At 35.3% G+C, this 26543-nt stretch overlaps 1 protein-coding gene across 5 annotated transcripts in view; it reads left to right on the top strand.

The window, feature by feature from the left end:
- kcnn1b (potassium intermediate/small conductance calcium-activated channel, subfamily N, member 1b) overlaps nucleotides 1-26085 on the top strand; it is a 33010-nt gene extending 6925 nt beyond the window's left edge. For 2 of the 5 annotated variants that reach the window (XM_043247969.1, XM_043247967.1), the window contains exons 3-11: nucleotides 7137-7589; nucleotides 10471-10566; nucleotides 11523-11941; nucleotides 17100-17241; nucleotides 17555-17665; nucleotides 18430-18557; nucleotides 19566-19574; nucleotides 23019-23088; nucleotides 23904-26085. In XM_043247969.1, coding sequence (XP_043103904.1) covers nucleotides 7137-7589; nucleotides 10471-10566; nucleotides 11523-11941; nucleotides 17100-17241; nucleotides 17555-17665; nucleotides 18430-18557; nucleotides 19566-19574; nucleotides 23019-23088; nucleotides 23904-24203 — 1728 coding nt within the window. In that variant the 3' untranslated portion in view covers nucleotides 24204-26085. The other 3 variants (XM_043247972.1, XM_043247970.1, XM_043247971.1) reach the window with 3 other exon arrangements.
- Nucleotides 26086-26543: the final 458 nt, after the last annotated feature.

Raw genomic sequence — 26543 nt, 5'->3', positions numbered from 1 at the left:
CAGCGCAATACTGGGAGGTCATGTTTGAAATCGCTTGCCATTTTTAACACCACATTTCGGCCGAGTGGATGCAGAGGGCTGCTTTATAGTTGCTAGGTGTTGGTGTTCGTGTTAACCTCGAAAGCATGGAACGCAAGAACAGGCGGGGGTGCTTGCAACAGGCTGCCCATGATTCCCATGATGGCGTTTAATAGTAAGCATTATATGAAGCGTTCATTCATTCTAACACCTGCATCATTCATATGTAGTCTAATCCTGAATATTTCTAGCCTGCCTGTTTATGTGAGTCACTGTTTAAAATTAGTACTGAAATCTATCTATCTATCTATCTATCTATCTATCTATCTATCTATCTATCTATCTATCTATCTATCTATCTATCTGTATGCCAGCGCATTCGTCGCCTGAAAGGAGCAGGGGCCAGAAAAGCAAGGCAGAAAGGCAAATCAGTGTCATTCATTCCTTGTGGGAGAGTCGACCCTGTTTCTGCCTCGCTGTTCCATTTTCTGCCTGTGCAAGCCAAGGGAAAGCCCCCCTGAGTGGCACTAACATGTACTTCAGGCCTGTATTATTCATGACGGGTTAGACATCACTGCCAGAACGGAGAGACATTAGTATCAGTTTAGTTCACAATGCACAGCAGATGGAGGTAAAACCCATCAGCGATCTCTTTCCCACGAAATCTCCCATAAGTCTTTCCCGTTGTTTGCGTCAGTCTCCGTTTCTTTCACCGCTCGACTGGTTCTTGTGTTTGACTGCATCGTGCTTGTTCTAAAAAAAAAAAAAAAAAAAAAAAAAAAAAAAGTGATTGTTCTACCTGTGGTGTTGGATTAATTTGTAGTTTAATTCAATGTTTGATGCACAGAAGCGATATTACCCCGGGAGCCCCGAAAGCACATTTAGCTGTTTGTACAAATCGCTCTTTTAGGAAAAGCACATTTATGCAGAATCCTCTCCACGGGGGGTTGTAATTATGTAAATATTTACGCAGAGTTTACAGTTAGGCTTCTTCTTGATTGTGCATGAGAGGGAGTGAAAGCGCTGGGATGTGCCGCGGATGTTGAGGGAATGACTGGTTCGGTGTGAGCTAGGCAAGAGGGGTGAATCTCCGGGTGTTGTTGCTCTGCAGCTGGCGTTCTGCTGCTTAATCAAGGGTAATTTGTAGAGAGTATAATTGGCTGAGCTCTCTCGTCTCTGTGTATTCGAACTGAAACTGCCCGAGAGCTCTGCAATGCCTATGGTGTGTGTGTGTGTGTGTGTGTGTGTGTGTGTGTGTGTGTGTGTGTGCCTGCCTGCCTGCCTGCTGGAACTATGTTAGACTATGTCAAACCCTATTGCTGGTATAGTGTAGATGGGTAAAGGAATAGTTCATGCAAAAGAGAAAAAAGGCAGAAAATGTCCTCACCCTCAGGCCTCCCAAGATGTAGACGAGTTTGTTTTTTCGTTGGTATACCGATTTGGACAAATTTAGCTTACATCAGTTGCTCGCCGATCTGCGGTGAACGGGTGCCGTCAGGACGAGTTCAAACAGCCGATTAAACCGTCACAATAATCCCTAGGACTCTAGTCGATCGCAAATAATGTCTATATAATGAAGAGATGATGATAAACGCATCTGTCAAGACATTTTTAACTTCAAACCAGTGCTTTTGGCTGAAATGCGAGTCCTTAATAACACTTCCTTCGGTGGAAATGTTTTCTCGTTTGCATCAAGAGAGAAATATGCATGGATCAAGCACAGTTTACGAGCCAAAACGGTTTTACACAAAATATGTTGGTTATTTTGATGCGAGGGCAACCAGAGAAAGAGTTATTGTGGATTATGGACTCATATTTTGGCCAGAAACTATAGTTCAAAGTTGTTTATTACAAACACACAGCTTTTCGCTTCACGGTGTTTTAATTGATGGACTGAAGTTTTGTGTATTACTCGTGGATTATTGTTATTGTTTTATCAGCCGTTTGGACTCTCATTCTGCCCGCCCCCATGCGATGCAAAAAATCTTTGATGACCTGTGCCCGAGTAAATGTTCAGCAATTTTCCATTTTTGGGTGAACTATTTCTTTGGTTAAAAAAAAAGCTCTAATATTATATATATATATAATATCAGTTTATGCTATGCTATTTTATGTACAAAAAAGCACTTTACAACTTATCCGTATGCTATTTTTGGTGCTATTCATTTATTTACATATGTTCTTGTTTTCTATAGTCTAATGAAAACCACAAACTTTGTTACACTTTAGTGCCCTTGTTGCAGTGTAATTAAATATGTAGATACTGAGTAATAACTGACAATGATTTAGGGGTTAGGGTATGAATAGAGTTAGTTTATAGTTAGTTGTTTGTAATTATATAGAATGTACTGCTTTGACTACACTAAGTCCCTAACGTTTTACAAGGACACTATAAAATACAGAAAAAACTTTGTGTCAGAAACAATGGTCTTGCCTCCACTGCTTTTGTTCTTGTTGTCTTTTAGCCCATGAGAGCCACTGCAGTTATTTTGGTGATAGCGCAGTAAACTTCACTTGGGAAATAATAAAAATGATGCTATGAAATCAATTGCTTGAGGATGTAAATGCAGTCTTTTTAACCTTAATGCAGGAGACTGTTCTGGATGTGAAACAATGTAAAAAAAAAAAAAAAGCAAGTTTATTTGTTACTTTTCATCATGCTGGAGTTGGATGGACAATTTTGGCAGTATTCCCAGTTTCAACGCTATTGTTAGGTTACTGCTAATTGGCCACTAAGTTGTTCCCAGGCTATTGCTTAGATGCTATTTTTTTTCCACAATCATCTTTTCACAGAAGATAGCCGTACATTCTTTTTTTTTTTTTTTTTAATCATCCGCCATGTAAAAAACATGTCCGTTCACTTTGAAATGCAGTAGCTATGATTTGATTTATCATTTAAGTCTGCGTTACTGTAGCAGTATGAGCTGCACACCAGAGTTTTGGGATGGGAGCAATAATAATAATAATAGTGAAATGGACATTTTTCTTATTATCTCTCAGAGAAGTTGCTATAGTGAAGTGGGACTAGGTGTTTGTGTGGTTTAAGCCTAAATTGAACCATCATTCATTTGAATGGCATGTAGAATTCCCATCCATTTGATACATGGTTGATACAAGTCATGCAGTAGTACTAAGAAATCAAATGTTTTTAAACACACAACAAGTTTGATATATGTGTCATCATTTAATCCAATTGTTTTTCAACCTGATATTGTATATGCAATTAAAAAAAAATAGAAAATGATGCTTAAATATTTTTTTTTAGTTGAGAACGATTAGTCACGTGGGGTTTACAGCTCCTTTGACTGGCTCAAAAACGTCTGTGCTTCTCACAAGCAAAGATTGTACATTTCTAATTCTCATAGTCGTTAACCAGCCAGGCAGCTGGCATTGAGATGCTAACTGACAGCTTTCTCCAGTTATCATGGTTAAATCTGCATAAAAATCTCAACGGCTGAAACAAATCAAACACAAATGTTTTTCTTATTTTGGCTCTTACATGGTACGGGCCCTGAGGTGCAAATTTATGCAACACAAGACGAGGGAAGATGTCTGGTTGTAAAGATCACATTTTGATAGTGAAGAGCAGTTAGAAAAGATATTCTTGAATAGCTGGATCTGTAATCAGCTCTCAGGTCTGCTGCAGACATTTCATTACAGAAAGAGACCTGAGGAACAGAGAGTCCGATGCCACATCTGAATGAGTGCAAATTCAATGTCAAAATAGATTTGCTAAATTGGATTTGTACGGACCAAAGCTTGCAGAGAGGGGAATGAAGGAGCAGGGGAGGGTGAAGTCTAAGGGCCCTTCAGCTTTGACACGCGCAGAAGAGAATATTGGTTAATACTGAAAATTAGCGAAATGTGAAATTGTGAGGCTGAGACAATGAAAACGCCATTCCAACGTGCCACAATCCTAGCCTGTTGCATCAAAATGGAGATGAGCAGATGTTGTTTTTGTGACTGATATATGATCGGTTTTGTAGACGTATCCCAAATCAGCATAAAATTGCACTCGGAGCATGCAGCTGTGTGTTTTTTTTTAACTGACTCTACAAGGTCATGCAAAGAATTTCTAGCTTTGTGTGTCCGTTGTTACTGCAGCTGTGCTGTCATTTATGTTGGAAGTTATATTGTGGTGCATCCCGTTGGAAAGAAAAATCGCAAATGAGATCTCTGTAATATCCCAATTCTTTCTCTTGACAGCGATGTGATTAAATAGAGAGCAAATGGAGACTTTTGCTTAAAAAATGCAGTAATCAATGTGCCGCCTCTGGAGTTTCAGAATAGATCAATGTCACTAACTGTGCTGAGATTTGCCAAGATAAGTCTGAAATAAAAAGTTATGTACAGTATTTATATATTTCAAAAAAAAAATGTGTGACAAGAATATCTATTTATCTTTCTAGGGGTCAGTTATGTCATTTTATTTTCTTCTTTTTGAAACTGATCAAAATTAAGAGACGCTTACATGCTTCCAAAAATCATATTTAATATATTATAGTTCAATATATTATTGATCAGCAAGTCAGCATATCAGCTTTAGCTTTACATGAAAAAAAAAGACATAATTAAACGTCAGCAGATTAAACTAATATCAATATTCAATGTTACTTTTTTGGGGACAGATGTTCATATATCGTACCTTTTAACATTTCCAGGAAGAAAGACTAATAACACAATTGACTACTGGCTCTCTCCGGACACTGATAGAAAAAAGAGCTCATTTGGCAACTGGCAGACCATGCTGGCCTTGGAAAGAGTGGAAGTTTTGACAGGAGCTTTGCTATGTATTGCAATTGATCCCTGGAGCTCTTTCATCAGAGAGACAGTCACTGCTTGTTGGAAATCAGTTCTGAACCTCTGGGTCTGTTTTATTATGTCTATTACTCCATTGTATTTTAAAGTAGTATAGGTACACATAAGTGGTACAAGGACAATAGATATGTTTTTCTCTCTAGCTGAAATAGCCTAAAGTATTTCAGTGACATGTTGAAGTAGAAGGTCTCCAAATAAACTTCAAAGTGTGTGTGTTTTCCTCCAGTAAAGGCCTGAGAGTCCACAACACAGCTATAACAATAACGGCACGGAGGAACAAAATCGCTGGAATCATTTTCAGAACAATTTTTTCCTGCTGATGAATGATAAAAACATCAGAATCCATTCTGCTTTAAAGAACTTGAGTTTTTAAAGTGGCAGACGACATAACTGCGCCACATGCCTATTATTAACAGAATCTTATTGTGCTTCAGTGTGGACTGTGATGCAATTATTGTTTTTGGTGTGGAATGGACTAAGCGGCTTTCTGTCCTTCTGCACGTTTGCTTTTCCAACCCAAAATCATTATAAAAGCATAATACTTCATAGAACATAATGACATCGTGTATAATGAAGTTAAGATTTCGATCAAGACTTCCTACAGTGATGCTTAGTTTACTTTTTATAAGATTTCAGAAACTTTTCATCAAACGCAATATATATTCATTTGTAACAAAATATAGATTATATAAAACATAGATTTTATAGATCAAGCTGTCTTTAAACTAATTCTTAAGTATGATAGTAGTATTTATTAAATTATATTCAAGGTGTTCCTAAAAAGATACAGACAGTACGAGACTCCTTTTGGACAAATTCCCAGTCTGTATGTGGAAAAAAGTGAGACAAACAAGAAGCAGCACAGAATATAAATTCTCTGTTGCCATGTCAGCAGAAAGCCATGTGAAAGACTCCATGAGAACTGTCTCACACAAAGGAACTTGATAGAAATTTACTTTTGGGGGACTTGGAATACTTCTTTCTCTCATCCTGAATGGCATTATCCGTAACCTCAGTTTAAGTGGCAGTATCTAATAGCGGTTTCAGCATAGATACAGTCAGTACAGCTCAGTGCAGTAACATGGATCAACTGAATTTGTCAAATAAAAACAGTGAAACTATCAGCTATGCTGAGGAGCCTGGAGGTTCAAGCGGTGATTTGGGATTTAACATGATCTCTACCGAGGTTCAGCTAAACCAGATAAACAGTTTCCAGGTAGTTGTACAACTAGCTTTGGTTAACCATCCCTCTCAGCAGTGCATGTTGGATATGTTTGCATATGTATTTTCAAACAGCTGTCATTACTCTCATTTCTAATCCATTGGTGTCTCTAGTCGGTTAGAATGTGGGTCTACATTGTGTGCTGCCTATCAGAAAATGACATTACAGAAGTAGGTCTCTGCAAATGAGTTGGCATTGTGTCAGCCCAGCAGCAGCAGCTAGATAACAGAAACTGATCCTTATTGCCACGAAAATTAGAACAGTATAAATTCAGAATAAGAATTCAATTCTGAAATAATTTAATAATGTGAGATTATTGTGAGCAAGCTTTTTGTATCATCTTCGGAAGCATTATCGCAAGCATTTTGCCGCATTTACTGATCTGTAATACAATTACATAAAATATTAATTAATTTCCAAACCTTTAAAGTAAACACTTTCTGTTGTCAGATTGTTTTCATTTTGACAAAATGTTATCTATTTAAACAGTTTTTTTAGGAACATTTCAACTGCTATCTGATTTTCTATTAAAAAAAAAAGGATCCACCATTCAAAGGGTTAGGGATGATTTTTTTTTCATCAAGGTTGCATTTATTTGGTCAAAAATACTGTAAAAACAGTAATTTATTTGATATAGAAATTATGCGTAATGTTATTCATGTTGATTAAATTAATGCAATCCTTAATGAATGACCGTTTTAGTGTCTTCCAGAAAAAAATGTTTTGAATGCACCATGTTTACTTAAAATATAAATATATTTTTTAAATTCATTGTTTCATTTCAGTTTTTCATTATTCTAGGCCTGTGATGCTTTTAATATAAATTAAGCTGTAATTAGTTGATTTTACGTATGCCTGTAGTGCATTTTCATTAGTTACAATCAGTAGACGATGCTCCTCCCACATGCGTTATAAACCCTGTGCAGATGCTGGCATTTATAATGTAATTTTCTAAAGAAATGTCTGTCAAGTCAGCATTGTTGCAAATCATCAGTACTCTCCCCCTCAACCGGCACACAAGCTCCTGGACGCAAAAGACAATGATAAAATCTATAAAATATCTTCTCATTTCTGGCAGGTGAATGCGGATGCCAACAGGCTGAGCCATGCTGGATCGCGGCCTTCCCTGTCCCACGGCGGCCCACAGTATCCTCAGATAGCCATGAACAGCTGCAAGTACAATGGGGGCATAGTCAGACCACTCGGCAGTCTGGGGGCGTCCCGGAGGAACCTAGCAGAGCTGGACTCTGAGACACAACCTTTGCAGACCCTGCACACTTCCGGCCTGGAGGTGGTGGTCTCCAAAGGGAACGGGGAAGACCCTAGTAAGCAGTCCAGCGAGAACCTTGTGAGGCAAAGACCATGCAGCGCTCCACATAAGAAGAACAAGGACATTGGCTATAAGCTCGGGCACCGGAGGGCGCTGTTCGAGAAACGCAAGCGCCTTAGCGACTACGCCCTGATTTTTGGAATGTTTGGGATTGTTGTCATGGTGACGGAGACCGAACTCTCTTGGGGAGTTTATACAAAGGTAAAATGTTTTAAATGGCCTTAATGACTTTCCTGGATATTTAAAGGGATAGTTCCCCTTAAAACAAACATTGCGTCACCACATACTCACCCTCATGTTTTCCAAACCTGTATTAATTTCCTCCTGCTGTAGATGATGATATTTAGTTGATATTTGGAAATCTTTTCCATTGTATTTTTATCCATGCAGTGGAAATCAGTGGGAACTAGGAATTCAATTTAGCTAACACGTTTTGTTCCGTAGAAGAAATTGTCATATAGGTCACACGAAAATGTCTGAATTTAATTTGCTATACGCATGAAAAATTTGATCAAGTGGCAAGTAAATAAAATTAATTAAAAAAAACGAACAAAAAAAAAGCTGTGAGCATAATAATAATAATAATAATAATAATAATAAAAACAGCAAAACACAGATCAAACTGCTTAAACTAAGATATGCAAACTGAAAATATAAATATGAAAATGAAAGTATTAATAAATGCTTTCATCATATATATGTAATACTAAAACAATACTCTTTGAAGCTTATATTTTTGGTTGAAGTGTTTGCTTACAGTGTCATGTGTCTGTGTTTTTTTTTTTTTTTGTAATAATAGATTGTAAAATAGCACTGTTTGGTCGTATGATTAGGATTAATACATTCCTATATTTGACTTATTTATATATTGTTTAAGTTTATTTAAGTTTGGTCCAAATGCCTAATACTTTATTAGGCCGCTATGTGTATTAGCATACTTTTGTTGGATGTTGGTTAAAAAAAAAAAAAAAAAAGAGAAGGCTATTCTGTCCACATCTTAGACCAGCACCCGAATGAACATTAAAATTGCTTGTGTCTTTTTCAACGGGGCAGTGTGATGTATCATAAGATTTCACATTAACCTCTGCTAGATAAGCTATATATATCTTACTTCATCCTCAGTGCTTTGATTCATACCATGTAATTAAATGCTCCAGCATATTGAAGTCCACGAGTGATCTATTTATGACCGTTTAAAGACACTAAAGGATAAATTCATCATTGGCATAGGCTACTTTGTGCGCACTTCCTTAATGGATGGAGGCATCAGAGAGCATCAATCAATTAAATCTTCCTTACATGCTCTTGACAATTACATCATGTCTAATTTTTTTATATAAGTACGTGCACTTTTATCCGAAGGTGTAGCTTCCTATATAAAAAGGACGTGAACGAGCTAATTGTCCTCATCCTGGAAAGAGCAAGAGATCTCCACTTGGTGTTGTACTCATCAGACCTTCAGAAAGTGCCTTTTTTGCCATAAAGTAAAGATGGGCATAGTTTATTATCACTAACAACATATTGGAGTGACAGTAGGCTATCAATCAAAATATGGATCTGAAAAAAAAAGACAGTAGCTGTTTTGACCTTTATAAACCTTTGCCTACAAGTTGTCATTGTCATATGGTACTACATGCGTTTGTTGATTCTTTTGGCCTGAATCGCTGGCGATTTAGACGATCCCTGGAGTACAGTTTTCTTTTTTTAACTTCCCCTAAAGCATAGTTCGATGCCTTAGCCAGCACATCTTGTTCCAGTGTATCAGCAGACTCAGACAGGTTTAATGAGCTCCAATTGCACTGATCTCATAATGAGGATTGTCATCCAGAGAGAAAGAATCAGAGCTAAGATTGAAGGACAGAAACAGGACAAGATGATTGTTTTTAGTTCCTCTTCCAGTCATGATTGTGCGTGGGGTGGTGGGGACTTATGGGTATGCTTTGCGTTAAATCACTGTTGGCTACATCTGTTGGAATTAGTTAAAACTATGTTTCCAATCTGGAAAAAAAAATCACAGCCTCAACCAGCTGGTTAAAGTCTAGCTCAATGATGCTCAATCCTGTTCCTGGAGATCTAATTACCCGCAGAGATCAGTTCCAGCCCTGCTCAAAAACAACTGTATGTAATTACGAAGTGTTGCTAAAGATCTTAATTGGCTGGTTCGGTTCAATTTATTCCAGGGTTGGAGCTGAACTTTGCAGGAATGTAGATCTCCAGGAACGGGAATATGCACCCTTGGTCTAGTTGATTTAGAGATCACAGACTGACCCACTGAAAAGTCCATCTGTGACTGAACTTATTGACAGTTGATTTTGTTAAAAATAAGTCAGATCAATTGAAACAAGTCCAGCTTATTTGGTCATTTATTTTATGAAACTGGCCTCAAGATAAGATGTAAACCTGACCTGGTCTGTGCTGGATTTTGGGCACTTTGCAGTTGGAGCTCCAGGCCAACTAGATTATGCTATTTATTTTTGGCTTATAGTCTTTTTTTATTTATTAGGTTTGTAAAAGTACAAACCTAAGTTGTTACATTAAAACCTAAAGCTTCCACAAGACTGTGAGTTTACATGCTTGACTGATCTGCTACTGAAGATTACTGGGAAACATAACCCGGCATTTTTTTAGAGTGCAGAAAAGCTACCCAGTAAAAATATTAAAAACAACCAAATAAAATAACCCAACAAGCTAAACTGCATTTTTTTGAGTGTAGTAAAACATGATTATAGTACAACAAGTAATATTAACCACAAACCTTTTTTTAACTCTTAAATCAAGTACTGGTGCTCCAAAAATTCCATTCTTGAAATAATCCATAACTTGAAAATGCTAATTGCTAAAAACTGACCCACTGAACCATATAGGTAGCTGTTGTGCTTCAGTAATAAAACAAAAATCTATATACTAATATTTATTTATATAACTTATAAATAAATATTAAGTGACATACAAAGCAGTAAAGACAAATGTTTTCTTAGTATGTTCTCTGGAAATCAAATTCACAAAAAAAAGTAAAGAAGTGAGCTGCAAGAACATAAAAATGTAACTAATGTTGTTGTTTCTTCTCTCAATGTCTCTGCAGGAATCCTCATATTCATTTGCACTGAAATGCCTTATTAGCCTCTCCACTGTAATTCTGCTCTGTCTGATCATTATGTACCACGCACGAGAGATTCAGGTAAGTTGCCGACTCAGCTTTGGAAGCCATAAACAAGAAAAGAGATTGAGACAGGACCCTAAAAGATTACAGAGGAAGCACTTATGCCAATTCCTAATGACTTATAGTAGCAGCAGAATGAAAACTTGCCCTGGCTTTTGTAATTTCTGATATCTGCATTCATCGTCTGTGCTTTTTACCTATCCATTAAGAGGTCTTTATAGAGAAGACACTTATTTTGATTAATGATGTTATTACAAGTGGGGCTTATGGCTAATAGGAAATGTAATTTAATACAGGCATGTCAATCAGTTGCTTTGTGAGCATTATTTAATGACTTGGAACATCAGATGATGGTCAAATTACTGAATCGAGGAACAATTAAAAAAAAACCTTTATTCCGGATTGCAGGTTGTATACATTACAATCATTAAAACAAAAGAGAAGAAATCCATATTATAGTCATAACACTAAAACCACAGAGAATGCTTTCAGGAAATATTTTCTTTCTTTATATTGTATTATGTCTGTATACATTACGTATGTCTGTACACACACACAGACGTAGCCTATATATTTATCATTTTACATTTGACGTTTATTTGACTGTTTACAGAATTAATGTAACAATTTTAGTCTATTAAATAGTATCTGTATATATATATATATATATATATATATATATATATATATGTGTATATATAATATTTATGTGTGTATGTATATATTTGTGTACACAAATACATCTATATATGTGTGTATATGTAATTTGTGTGTGTGTATGATTGCGTGATTGTGTACATATATACATATATGTATATAGTTCTATCAGGTAAATTTAATCTTCAAAATGTTAAGATTTTTTTATATAATATGTATCATTCATATTACGATTTTTCTGTAGTACATTTTTTTGCAAAGAAGATCATAGTTATCCTGCTGGACCCTTCAATGCCTTGTTTCTATCTAACATTTAGCTCTTCATGGTTGACAACGGAGCAGACGACTGGCGGATAGCCATGACGTACGAGCGTATCCTGTTCATCGTTTTGGAGCTGCTGGTGTGTGCCATCCACCCTATTCCAGGTCAGTACGTCTTCACCTGGACTGCCCGCCTGGCCTTCACTTACACCCCGTCTGTGGCGGATGCAGACGTGGACATCATCCTCTCCATCCCCATGTTCCTGCGACTGTATCTGATTGGCCGGGTCATGCTCCTGCACAGTAAGCTCTTTACGGACGCCTCGTCACGCAGTATCGGAGCCCTCAATAAGATCAACTTTAACACACGCTTTGTCATGAAGACTTTGATGACTATCTGCCCAGGCACAGTCCTGCTGGTTTTCAGCATATCATCATGGATCATTGCTGCCTGGACTGTGCATGTCTGCGAGAGGTGAGATAAACCTTTGATTTCTGAAGAAGCACTGCTTGTACCTGGGAATTTATTCCACCTAAAAATTAACTTGTCTTTTTAAAACACTTCAAGTTTATTTGCGTGCACTTTTTATGATAAAAAATATTGCAAAGGAAATTAAGTTTCTACAATATATTTCTTACTTCACAGTAAGGTTCCATTTGTAAACGGTAGTCAACTAAATTACTGCAAATTAACTAACTTCTAATGGATTAATTAATCTTAGTTAATGTTGATTCCAACATTATTCAAAAGGATTTTTATAGGCCTGAGATAAAATGGACTAACAACGAACATTTGTGTTTTTGTTGACTAATGTTAAAAAAGGGTTGCTCATTGTTCATGTTAGTTATTGCATTAAATATGGTCAACAATTGGAACCTTATTGTAAAATGCTACAGATTTTTTTTTTATTTTGTAAAATGCTACTGAACTTACAGAGTAGTTTTAAAATAAATTCTTTCAGTATTTCTAATTTCAAATTTTATGTTTAATTTGTTAATTGCCTTCTCTTAGAAATTACTAGCAAATTTCACAATTTAATAATTTGTCAAAAATAAGCAAGTGGGTAAAACTCTTTCTAAATAAATCCTGTACCATTTTTTTAATTTGTGCGCAACGTCTGATGAAAAATCTCTTGAAATAGCTCTTTTTTTTATGCAATGTAAGTGAAAGTGGCTGGCAAGCTCCAAAATGACTACACAAGCACCATAAAAGCGCCACATTTCACTCATGCATTATTCCTGTGTCTTGTGAAATCATTCAGTAATTTGTGTGATGAACAGATCAAAATTATAACCTAGGGCCAAAAAGCTGACAGGCTGTTTTTGTTGTCTGATCTGCTTTTCTAGTCCATTTCAAAGTATAGGAGAAATAGGGGAACAATGTCTTAAATTTCAGTCTGTTCCTCACACAAAGCTGTTATATGGCTTCAGAAGTACTGGAATATGACACACATATGGACTGTTTGATACTTGTATGGTGCCTTATTAGTCATTTTAAAGCTTGACAGACAAAGGCCCCATGCACTTTTATTATATTATGAGAACTCGGAATGTGTTTCCACAGAAAAGTGAAAGTCTGATGAACACTTTTGAGTTAATATTGACAGATTTTTCATTTTTGAGTGAATAATTCTTATATGTAGTTCTTTCCTTCCAACGCAGTTGGTCAAGACCCAATGTTGTTGCTTTTAAATGTGATATCATTGGCAAGCGGATGTGTGCGTGTTTCATTGTTCACGGTTTTGTTCTATGTTTCTCCCACATGGCTGCTGCTGGATAGGGGTCCAAAGTGAGTCTGTGGTCTGCAAGGAAAAACTATCACTTGGCTCTTAGCTTCTGCTCATCTCTCTTGATGAGCTATACTGGCAAAAATTGCTGGCATCCTGGAAATCCCAAATTCTGTTCATTTCCAAATTCAGATTCATGTGTTTTCTTCTGTAAATGTTTTGTCATCTTATATAGCCTCTGATAAAGAGTGGTCTTAGCGTTGGGTAATTACATTTTTGCATCATTCTTTGGATTTTGGGATTTTCACGCAGCTGACACCATGTGTCAACATGGTGGTCATCATGTTCATGGCAGCCTGTTCTTTTCCTAAAGCGCTGTCAAATATTTGACCTTTTCTGGTTCTTTAAAGTGCTATTCTTATCAAGATACCATCTTGACCTAGTCCTCGGGGGAGAGTAAAGATCCAGTATGTTGTCGTGACCCATAAACATAGAGAGAGCAGCACAGCTATGCTAATCAGGTCATCCTTAGCCCTTTAGCCAGGTTCTGCACCCAGTTCTTACCCATTAGGCTATATATGTGCTACATCATCCACCTGCTATTTCTTTACTGCACTGCACCACAATTGTCCATAATGTGTATATGGGTGTTCTTCAACTACGGCCACATTTAACACTGACTTGCGTTATAGAATATAGACACACTTTTCACACCCCTATAAGTTTATTTAATTTGTTTACTAACAAAGTTTAACAGACTTGCTGAATTGCTATTTTTTGCTAGAATTGTGTTTTTAATAGAATTGTATTTTGTTGATTTTTTTTTTTTATTTCAAACAAAATGACAGCATTTTTGATATTGAGATATATAGTCATATTTCACTTTAATCTTACACAATAATTTGTATTATTTGGTCATGATGCAAATGATGCCGCAGCTTTTTTCTTCTTTTTTTCACAAAAAATAGTAATGAAATATACTGAAAATATTTTATGAAAACTGGTAAATAAAAGATATAGACATATATAATATTTTATGACTGAAAAACATAATTTAGTTTAAATTAAAATTAGTTTTTGTTTACATAATGTATAGCATGTGTACTGTGCACTAAATGCAAAGGAAATTAAGGAAAATATAAGTGTGTGTATATACATGTATATTTTTTAAAATATGTAATGTATGTGTGTGCATTTTTATATGCATAATAAATATATACAGTACATATATTATGTAAACAAAAACTTTTATTTTGGATTTGAACTCTTTTTTCACGCTTTCATTTCACACACTTTTTCCCACACAATCGTAAGGCATTTTTGTGGTGTTAGTGATTTTGTTAGCATCAATGTAAAATGTTATCAGTTGGTCATGATGCAAATAATGCCACAACTGTAGACTGTCATATTTTTATAGAAATTAAATTAAAAAATTTTTTTTATACTTTTATTATTTAATTTTTTCGGTTTATATTTCATTACTAAAAATCTGGATCTTGAACAATGATAAAACATTTAAAACCTTTGTGCGCTGTTTGTTTGTTTTTTTTTAAAGTGCCTGCATTTGTTGAAACACCCATATCTTCAATGAAGTTTATTTTTCTTACCCCATTTTTCTTATTTTGAGAATAAATCAAACAAAAATGGTATGGTTTATACTTAAAACAATATAGATGGGGTTTTTTTTCAGATAAATGTATCCTATTTTAAGCATGCCCAGATACTGTTACTGGAAAGACAGATTTAGAAAATGTAGTTATTTTGCAGAGTGGTTAAGAAAAAGTGCTGAGGACACCAACTAAGCTAATGTGCTAGTCAGGTGTCATGCTAGCTTGTTATTTTTCTGTATTCTCATGTCTTGTGTAAGAGTTACAGTGGATGAATCTGTCGGAGGAACGGAGAGGTGCTTTATCAGCACCTTTAGAACCCTCTGAGACTTTCCCTTCGCTTCACCCCTAAATGGCCACAGCTACTTCTTCACTTTAAATCATTCGTCGGCAGGCTAGTCGACAGGCCTCGTTTAATAGCACTCAAGCTAATGAGTCCTCAGTTAAATTCATGGGCACAGAAGCTGGACGCTCACTGATTGATTAATTCAAACATAAATGTAGAGTTACTCCGTAGTCAGCACATGGACATATTGTTCATGCTGATGGAACATGGATTCGAGGCCAAGAGGAGACCTTGTTCTGAAACTTTGACATCTTCATCATTCTTTAATTGTTTTATTCTTTATGTTTGGTGTTCGGGGTGTATGTTTGTGGAACTGAGTGGACTGTTTTGTTATGAACGCTGGAAGAATCGACATAGATGGTATGCCGTTCCCTTTTCAGAAATTTGCCATGGTAACCTCCAAAAGTGTCACCAAAAAAGTAGTTATACCGTGATTATTGTTGCTATTGTGCGAAGCTTTCAGACTGTTCTGCTTTTATTTACTTTTTTTTTTTTAACCAGCAAACACCGAGTCACCACGGATTTATTCTAGCAGCAGTTACTGTATAGTAACTGGCAGTTACCGTGGTAAATTTCTGTAGGGGTCCAATCTATGTTTAAGATTCTGTGGTATGTACAAGTGAAGCTCTCTGAAGTTCTCTGATTTGAGATAATGCTAAAGTGCCTTGGTTGAAACTGACTGCCTGAACGCTCCAATGTGCCCCATACTGTCAGAGCAGTGCATTATCTGAGTTCATGGCAGCTTTGGATTTGGTTACACTGCCAGCATGTTTTTCCATATACCCTTTTTATGCTCGTGTAATGGACTGTGACTTCCACAATAGTTTTACACAGACGCATTCTCCACACCAGACCGAGCTAGAACACTGGGGAACAAGAGCAAGCCGTCTAATGGGCCCTGGCTGCCCTCTCGTTTATACCAGCAGAATATGGACAGCACTCCTTTGAAATTACGTATACAAAGGCACCTTGATTTATATTTGGGCTGTCCGCCTTTTTATCCAGTGCGGTCAGGCCTGAATATTGATATATGCTGCTGCATTCAATACTTATTGATATTGCACTTTAGGTCGCCTTTAATATTACCCTTCAAATGTAATTGGGCTTCTCAAAAAACCCTAATGCAATGTGTACTTGTATATTCGAGCTGTGCAAGAGTGTCCATGTACAGTGCTGCTCAAATTTCTAGGGGACTGTTTGTATACAGCTTAGTAACTATATAATTTATTATGAGACAAATCAATGAAAATCTATGAAAATATGATTGCAGCAGCACAACGTATTAAGTAGGGGTTAGAAAACCTGGAAAGACTCTGGTACAGGAGTAACTCTAAATATGTTTTTTTCCTAGGTTAATTTATATTTGTAAAGAAAAATGTAGCTACCATTGTGTTTATTAATGTATTTAAATGCGTTTAAAATATTAAAATAATCAAATTAATTAAAATTTTTTCACTTTTTTCATTTTTGCTTGTTACATTTGTTTCTCAACATAAACGGAGCCGGTATTATAGGTGTATAAAAAGTTTATGTACATGTCTAATTATTTATTCAAATAATCAGAAAAATGTGTTTATTGTTAATTTAGATTATCAAATGTATAATTTAACTATTATAAGATATTAGTTATTATAAGATATTAATTTTTTAACCTGAACTAAGGTATAAGAAATATTTTTGTTAGTTCATTTTGTTTGTCAATTTATATATAGCTACTATTATCTATTATCTTTTTTTAATTGATTTAAATAATCAAAATTTACTTCATTTAAATTTTAAATAGAATCTAAAAAAATAGTTTACTAATAATTTCAATTAAATAAAATTATTTACTTTTTTTTTTTTTTTTTGTCTGAGGGCACCCTTTAAAGACTTTTTCTTTTTATCCTATAAGGTATTGGTTAGTCACTATCAAATTAATCCCAGTGTTTTCTTGTCATTTTATCTCGTCAGATACCATGACAAAGTGGAAGTCACCAGTAACTTCTTGGGAGCCATGTGGCTGATCTCCATAACCTTCCTGTCTATTGGTTATGGAGACATGGTGCCTAACACATACTGTGGGAAGGGAGTGTGTCTCCTTACTGGAATCATGGTGCGTCTCTCTTTATAAGTTATGCATAACTCACACATTCATGTTGCTGAGAGTTTATCTGCATTTTTTTTTAGTTTACAGTAATTAGTGTCCACCCAGCCATAACATCATCAGGCCATAAAGCCATTTTTACAGGAACTTTTTTTAAAATTAGATTTTTGAGACATTTACACCCTTGTAAGTTTATCTGCATATTTTTTTTTACCCTGATTAATACCCACTCAGCCATTACATCATCAAGCTGTGAAGCTGTTATATAGAGGAACTGCGTTTAAAAAGTGATTTTGCTGTGATTGGTGTTGTGTGTTTTCAGGGGGCCGGTTGCACTGCTCTAGTGGTGGCTGTCGTAGCCAGGAAGCTAGAACTCACCAAGGCTGAAAAGCATGTCCATAACTTTATGATGGACACTCAACTCTGCAAAAGAGTGAGCATGTTTTAATATACAAAATTGTGTGCTAAGTGAAAACCAAGTAAGTATAAAATAAATGTTAAACCCGAGCAGTCAAAGTCGCTGTAAAAAGCACTTTGGGCCAAATGTTGATGCTGCATAAGCTGTGGAAACTAGCCAATATTCTCTTGATGAGATCATTTTCCGGACAAAACCTGGCAAGCATATCTCACCCATATCGCTAATTCACCAGAGTCCACAACTAGTAGCGCTTAATGCTGTAAGAGGATTCACTTTGAATATTTTTATGGCATAGTATGTTTCCAGACTTGAACCTCTTTGTTTCTGCGCTAGCTGTAGTGATGTTTTAAAGGATAGATCACCCAAAAATGAAAAAATTCTGCAACTACCCTAATGTTGTTCCAAACCCGTAAGACCTTTATCTTCATACAAACGGTTATTATTATTTTATTTATTATTATTTTATTCTATCAAAAGATATTTTTGGTGAAATCTGAGAGCGTTAGACTCTGCATAGACTGCAGTGCAACTGACACATTCAAGACCCAAAAATGTAGTATGGGCGTTAATATAGTCCATCAGCGATCCAACCGTAATGTTATGAATTTAAGAGAATAATTTTTATGCACGAAGAAACAGAAAGTGCACAAAGTGTTCTTGTGTGTTTGAAACGACATGAGGGAGAGTAATTAATTATAGGATAAAAATTTTGGGGTGAATTATCCCTTTAAAATTAATTTTGAATATATGTTTCTAATCTGGACCTCCTTTTCTCACAGGTGAAAAATACGGCTGCTAATGTACTCAGGGAAACATGGCTAATCTACAAACACACAAAGCTTGTGAAGAAGATTGACCATGCCAAGGTCCGGAAACATCAGCGCAAGTTTCTGCAGGCCATTCACCAGTACGTATTTTTTCTGCGACATTTAATCTCTATAATCTTCCTTTTGCCACATGCGCCGTCTGGATTTGTATTTTATATGAGATCTGATATAAATCTACATTTTATGGTGCTTAAAACTGGATTTAGTTCAAGTTCTCGCTTTTCAATTTAGAGAATCTACTCACATAAAGTTTTTTTTTTATTTTTTATATGGAGTTTTGGAAACGGAATCGAACCTTTTAGACTGAATAGACTGTACCTCGTATTTCTTTTCTAATTTATTGCCACTGCATTTCTAGATCTTGGGAGTTTCACCTGTCTGATCATGCGATGAAATCTTGATGCTGATGATGCAGAAAATAAAAGAAGTTAGGGCTAGTGCACAAATTGAATATCAGACGTAATTGTGTGCATAAATAACCGAATGCAATTTTTGGTTAAAAATGACTGTCTTGGCGAGATGCTTAAAAAAAACATAATAGTTCTCACAATATTAATCCAGTGCATTGGAACTTAAAGTGTAAATGCAGCATGCCACTGCTTATTATCATGTTAATATTGATCAAACAGTAATTTTGGCAAAGAAGACTGCTGCTAATTATTTCTTTGTTCTTTATTGCTGACTGTCTATTTGTTTACTTAATTGAGATGTACTCAAAGGCTTTATGCCGTTGCTTTATATTTAATTTCTTAAGTAAAAGAATGTGTTTCATTGCGTATTAGTTTATTCTTTGAAACTTTTATGGAGCGTAATGAAATATCTTTGTTATTGTGACATCCCTAGTGTCGACAGTAACTTGGATGCATGAGAGAGATGTTGTTTTCCCATATTGTTCAATATGATGAGAAAAAAATAAGTTACACAAAAATGTTGCTTAAATGGCCTGGTGATGCAAATCGAATTACAGGGCTGTTGTTGTTGTTTTTTTGTTTCAAGTCAGTTGTAAAAGTTTTTTGGTGTAGTGTGCAACTTGAGGTTTTTAAAAAATGTATTCTGTGTTCCATTTGTTTTGCCTTAAATCACTGCAGAGCTCAGAAGTAAGTCATGTCTTCTCTTTTTCCTTACATTTGGAACCCTTTTTCATTTTTATAAGTCTTATTCAGCAATATCAACCAACATGATGAACATTGCAAACGTTTGAAGCTGGGCACCATTTTTATTAAGCATTGATATCCATTAATGGTGTTTGGATGAAATACATTTACATGGTATACCAACCTGTTATGGTACTTGGAGGGAAAGGTTCTTCACATCTTCTCAGCTTCAAATTTATCAGATGCCACAATGTCAGAAATTCATTCATCTAGCCTGTACCAGATTTCCACAGAACCTCGCACTGCACTTTTAGTCTTTCAGATCCATTTAATCGCGTTAACATGCACAATCTGCTAGTCTGCTGGTCTGCAGTGTTTTCTTGCAAATACAAATCTATTGCAAATCATTCTTATGGAGATACTTATGGAAAGAGATACCAAATGTGAATGCTATTAGACTGCATGAGAACTTTAGATTTAGTACTCGTTTCCTTTCCCTTGGTTGGTTCACGTTCAAACGGATAAATCCCATAAAAATAAATAATAATAATAAATTCTGTCATTTACTCTGCATTGTGTTGTTCCAAATTCATACGGCTTCTTTAATTTAACAGACTGTTTTTGAGAACGTGAATGTTTATGAGAAAATTTCTGTGAATTGGTCATTTTAATCAGACTGAATTCAGTAAAATAAGTAGTTGACCGTTTAATAAATATCCTTACAGAAATTGTTTTTGCCCCTCAATTCAGGTTTTATATATATTATTTTTATTTTTTTTAATATATATATATATATATATATATATATATATATATATATATATATATATATATATATATATATATATATATATATATATATATAAAAATACTAGTTTTAAATTTAATTGAAATCTATTTTATATAACGGTCTGATTTGTGTATTTCAATTCAAGGTAATATCTTAATTATTTTATCTAATTATTATTATCTAATGAATTATTTATACATATGTTTTGTTTAGTTATTTTAGAAAATTTAAATTATACAATAACAAAACATGTTTATTACGTCTGTGGTTCCTCAGTTTAAAACCTAAATGAATTTGTAAGTTAGATCATTGAAATAATTTAAACGTAGCTGTAGCTTATGAATAACGTTTTTTTTTTTTTTTTTCCACTGAAGAAAGTAAGTCATGCTGTTTTGGAACGACATAAGGCTGATTAAATGATGAAGAGAACTTTAATTTTTATCTGAACTAATCCTTTAAGTGCAGTAACATTTTCTGGCCGTGTTATCGGTTCTCTGATGTGAATCGCCAGTCCTGCCTCTGTTTGGCATGCAGTCAAAGTGAAAGCTCAACTGCTGAGCACAACAATTCATTTATAATGTATTTGGCCTTCATTTTTACGAGACCACATAAACATTCCCTTGCCTAATGCATACAATCATAAAATTCTATAAATATCTGCACATGAAACGCTTCATAAACTCAGCAAATCGGCCTGCGTTTTGGAGAAGGTAACAGTTGCATCTGGAGTGCAGGGAACTATGGAGGTCTGGGTACAGAAACAAACAGACCAATTTTGGCCCTCCCAAAATTGAGAGTTCATCTTCGAAACAGTACAAGCACATGTGAAAGAGTACGAAGTGTCCACCTTTTTATTTTCCATAAAGCTTGCGCACTTGTTTTTCGTTTTTTGATGGGAGGGGGAGAGTTTGAAGCAAATGGCTGGTTGGGGTTGGTTTAGGTTGCCTGGATAACTTTGGAGAAGTTTGAATAAGACCCCGAAAAAGCCATCACGTTACGTTTATATTCTGCATGTGAGTGTCATTGACGGGCATCTTTCTCAAGAAATTGTTGTAAGATCTGACAAAATACCTCGTTGTACAGTTCCAAAACTCTCCTCGCCATCTCCTCTTTCCTTTCCGGGTTTGGTTTTTGTTTGAGCTCTCCTACAGAGGAAAGCCCAGATATGTGATTCTAGAGAATTTTCTGGTGTTAGCTCTCTGAATTCAATAGGCACTAAAATTAGGTTAATGCTAATGCATCGGTGCTAGCACATCTGTCATTACCATGGAGCGCAAACCGCGTGTCCACCCATTCTGTGTTTTTATCAGTTCATCTGTTTCCACGTTACGCCGGCTCCAGTCTGACACGATATAATGAATGTTTTCTGATACATCCTATTGAGTTTCGGTGTACGCTGTCACACTGTTGAAAAAGGTGGTGCTTTTGCACATTTTGCCCCGTTCTTGCTATAGTGTGGCGGTTTGCTTATGACGTCGATTTGTAGGCCTGACTGCCAGGCGCAAAAAATATAATGGGTTTAAAAGAGCAAATTATAGTTTATGGTTTATGATTTAAAGTCTGTCACTAACATATTTGACTGTCGGGTTTAGTTTGACAATATAAAGTCAAACATGAATTTTTTACATTTTTGACAAAACAAATAAGTAATAAATAAATTATTTAAATGATTAATATTATTATATCAAATATATGTACATATAATAAAATGAACTGAATAGTTTTTATTATATATAATTGATACATTTGTAAATGTATCTGGAAATTTATGCATATTAAAATGTATATCGTAATCTCAACCTAAATGATTATAATTTATTCTTTTATTATTATTATAATTATTGAAAGAAGTGTATATATGAATTTAAAAACTGAATTATTTTTATTACATATAATCTATATACATTTGTAAACATATATGTATAAAGCAATATTGGTTTTTACCAATTCAACAATAAAAATAAAATAAAATGAACTGAATAACAATTCATGCAAATGTAAATTTATGTATATTACAAATTATGAGCAAGAACATTTTTGTACAAAATTTAAATCAACAACAACAACAAAAAATCTGAATCTCACAAAAGTCTTTTAAACGTTTTTTTTTACTTCATTCATGTCTAACTGCATTTCATTGCTGTCCATTACATTTTGTCGAGGTTTTCTCTATGCATCAGATCACTTTCTAAAAAAAATTCTGCAGCACGGTTTCTTGACGTTGAGGATGTATTATAAAAACCATATCCATATGCTTATGGAGTTTTAGGACAACGTCTCAGTTGTTGTTCTTTTCGACTCCTCCTTTTTTATTTTACTTCCTGTGGCTGAATAAGTTTGCATGTCTGACTGGACCGAACTGGAATGTAGATGTCTGCATGTGGGCACATCATTTAATGGAAGAACATTCATAATGTGGCACTTTTTTTACCTTCTAGATTTCAGCCTAATTATCAAACTCTGTTTCTTCCTCTTCTCCCTGCTAATTTCCCTGCTCTTTTCATTGACACCCCATCACAACCTCTTGCACTTGCTTTTGCACTCCTTCCTCTGTAAACTCCTGCCTTTTCTTGTATATCTGTGTGTCTTCTTTCCTTGTGGCCCATCTCTTTCTCTTTGCCTGTCCGCCTGCTCCCTGGCTTCTTTTTTTTTCCCAGACTGCGAAGTGTGAAGATGGAGCAAAGAAAGCTGAATGATCAAGCGAACACACTGGTGGACTTAGCAAAGGTGCGTATAGCCTTAGTACATTTAGAGTACATGCCATGTACAGTAAGGACTGGGTGTTAGACGTGGTTTGTTTTTAATTGTGTATATTTTAGTAGATTGTAAACTACATATTATGTTCACCAAAGTGTAAAATATTGAGGACAGTAAGTTTTATTTGTTTTGTTTTTTAAAAGAAATTAATACTTTTATTTAGCCTGGGTGCATTAAATCGATCAAATGTAAAATAAAAAGTCATTTTATTAATGACATATTTCTCTTTCAAACAAATTTCAATTTCAATGAAATAAATATTTCTTGACTGTACAGTTTATTATTATATACTCTATAATGGCTACTGAATATTCAGCTTTGCACGTATTACAAAAGTTTTAATATTTTAATATTTAAATGTTTTTAACTTTATTTTTGATCCGGTAAATCTTTTGTTTCCTTTGTACGTACTTATTGAATACTGCATAATAATTGACCATGGTCACCTCTAAAATAGTATGTGAAATATTATACAGCATGCAAGTGTGCCTGAACCAATATAAACAATGGGAATTTCACTAGAATAGTTTCAAACGTACGTATTTTTTATGTATTTTGATTCTTTTAATTTATAATAATGTATTTTAAATGTTATATGTTGAATATATATGTGTATGTGTATGTATATGTATATATATATATATATATATATATATATATATATATATATATATATATATATATATATATATATATATATATATATATATATTATTACCATGCCAGTGGACAATACAGTATTTGTGCTTTTGTGTGTGTGCTAAATGTTCTTATCACTTCTTCAGACACAGAATGTGATGTACGACCTGGTCTCAGAGCTGCAGGAGCGCAGTGAGGAGCTAGAAAAGCGGATCGGTCACCTAGAGGCAAAACTGGACTCCATAAACAGCAGTCTGCAGGCTCTGCCTGGCCTGCTTTCACAAGCCATACAGCAGCAACAGCACCACCTGCTGGACGGGCTGACCCAGCGCGGATTCACTCTCACACGACCCTCCTCGCAGACCTCCGAGCGCTCCTGGGCGTCATCTGCGCACCGACGGAGATCACCCTCTACCGCACCACACACGTCCTCCGATAGCGGCTAGCACGCTCGCACACACTCAGAACCATACTCTAAACCTACACACACACTCCTACACACCTCTGTCATCAACTAACACTGCTAAATATACTTTTAGTACTAAAACGTTAACAAGAATGACAACTCCAACACACTGGAATTAAATGTAATAAATTAACACATCATGGTAGAGATATGGTTTATGTTTAGCCATTGTATGGCTGTTTAAAGTTAGCTTTTTTGTAAAGCCCTTGTATAGTATGGACTGGATTCAGACTGCAGGGGGTGGAATGGGTTTATATATATATATATATATAAAGACATATAGTTTGGAAAACAGAATTCAATGGAGCTAAACGCATAGAAACAGAGGACTGAGAAGGAAGGAAAAATGCAATGTTTCTGAATAGCATACCAGCATGCTTCTTACTGCAGTATATATTTGTATACAGTGTACGGTATGCAAGTTTTCTGTATGCATTAAAACAACATTTGTTAGAAAACACTGCGTTGCGTAACACATCCCACAATGCAATGCATTTGACTTTCTTTTTTTAGCATAAAATGTTTTGACATAAAAATGAGACTTTTACCCAAAATTAGATTAAAAATTTAATTAAATCCCTTGTGGTCCTTGGTCGTTTCAGACCAAAGCAAAATGTTTTGAAATGTTTTTTTACTTCGTTAGAATGGTGCAAAACTTTTGTGACTTTTGTGGCACTTACTGTAAAACAAAAATGAAAAAAAAAATGTGGGCATGGCTAGATAAAAGGCTAAATGAAAACTCACATGTGTGATAATGGGAAATGCAAAAAATATGAATATGCAGAGTTTGGAGGGGATATAATCTACAAATGCCAAAAAATGCTAAAATGCCATTAAACATTTTATTAACTTGAAAATAATGCCATTTGTTTTCTAATAGATGTATCACTTTATCTATAAACAAATTAGTCATTTTAGAGGTGAATCTTGTTTGAAATATAAAAATGCTAAATATTAAGGGATTAAACATTCAGCGTTGTAACAATTACACATTTGAAGAATATTGCAAATTCAATGGAAGAAGTAGTACTGTATACAGTATGTACTGCGCAGTATGAAGTAAATACTAAGCTGGTATTCTAATCCAATAAATACTGTTATTGAATTGTCCAGCTCACAGAAGCTGAGGAAGGGCCTTTGGAAGACCGCTATATAAAAATGCGTCCAGTTATTATTAAAAAAAATATATATTTTCAAAAGGATAAAAAATGTAGCTGGTCCAGTTTAGCTGATAAATGTTTCCACATTGCGTATTTTCTTTATATTACACTGACCACATTCAAGGTCTAATGAATAATATTATATGGCCATTCCACATTAAATATGATTCTAGCAGTGCTTCCAAAGGTCCTTAAAGTTCGGGACAGCATGGGGATGTGATGGGAAGGAAATACTGTATACCCCCTCGCACGTTTCAATGCAAATGTCGAAGGAGCTGACCCATAGGATGGTTTTCGCTTGATTTTTCCTTTCTTTTCTTTTCTCATTTTTTACAGAGATTCCTTTTTTTATTATTTACCTAGATTTTTATAGCTTGTAGAGGATATACAAGATGTTACAGCAGAGTGGCAGCGTAGATGAAAAACATGCATTTCTCGATCAAAGACTTCGACAAATTCACCTAAACAAAACATTAGAAGAGTAACGACAGGAGATGAACCCCGCACTTGGATTTCATTACCACTTACACGATTCGGTTCCCATGTTCTAGGTTCAGGACGAAAGCATCAAGATGTGATTGTCATTACGGGTTTGAAAAACAGCAAACTGCCTTTACTGTGTGTCTTTGGCCTTGTTGACCAAGCTGTAGCGGATTTACATAATGCTGGGCTCCAATATAAAGAAATAAATGAACAAATCCACTACCTGGTCACATTGCATTTTTGTTAATTGTGAGTTCTTATATGGATTCTCCGCTGGTTCAAATCCACTAACCTTTAACTCGGGTCCATTTAAAGACGACAACAGAAGTAATGACGCAAAATGTGGCGCACAGCCTAAGAATAGCAGTTCCTGTATTATTCCCTGTTAGCCATGTATAGAACATTTGTGCTGAAGAAAATGGACAGTATTTTTAGGCCACTCTGAACGGGGCACTTTAAAGTGCATTTATTTCTCTCATTGTTCACTCATCCGTTTTTTTTTTCTCCTCTGGAACTCCTCTGCCTTTGTGCATTCACTTACTATTTCGTGTCTTAGTGGAAGAAATTTGAAAGAATAGTCGACCAGAAAATAAAAATGTGCTGAAAATGTACTCACTTTCAGGCCATCCAAGAGGAACAAATCTGAAGAAATTTAGCTTTATTATTTTGCAGTGAAT

The sequence above is a fragment of the Puntigrus tetrazona genome, chromosome 8 (assembly GCF_018831695.1).
Source record: "Puntigrus tetrazona isolate hp1 chromosome 8, ASM1883169v1, whole genome shotgun sequence".
In the NCBI taxonomy this organism is placed as follows: domain Eukaryota; kingdom Metazoa; phylum Chordata; class Actinopteri; order Cypriniformes; family Cyprinidae; genus Puntigrus; species Puntigrus tetrazona.
This window is presented reverse-complemented; position numbering and strand designations above follow the sequence as displayed.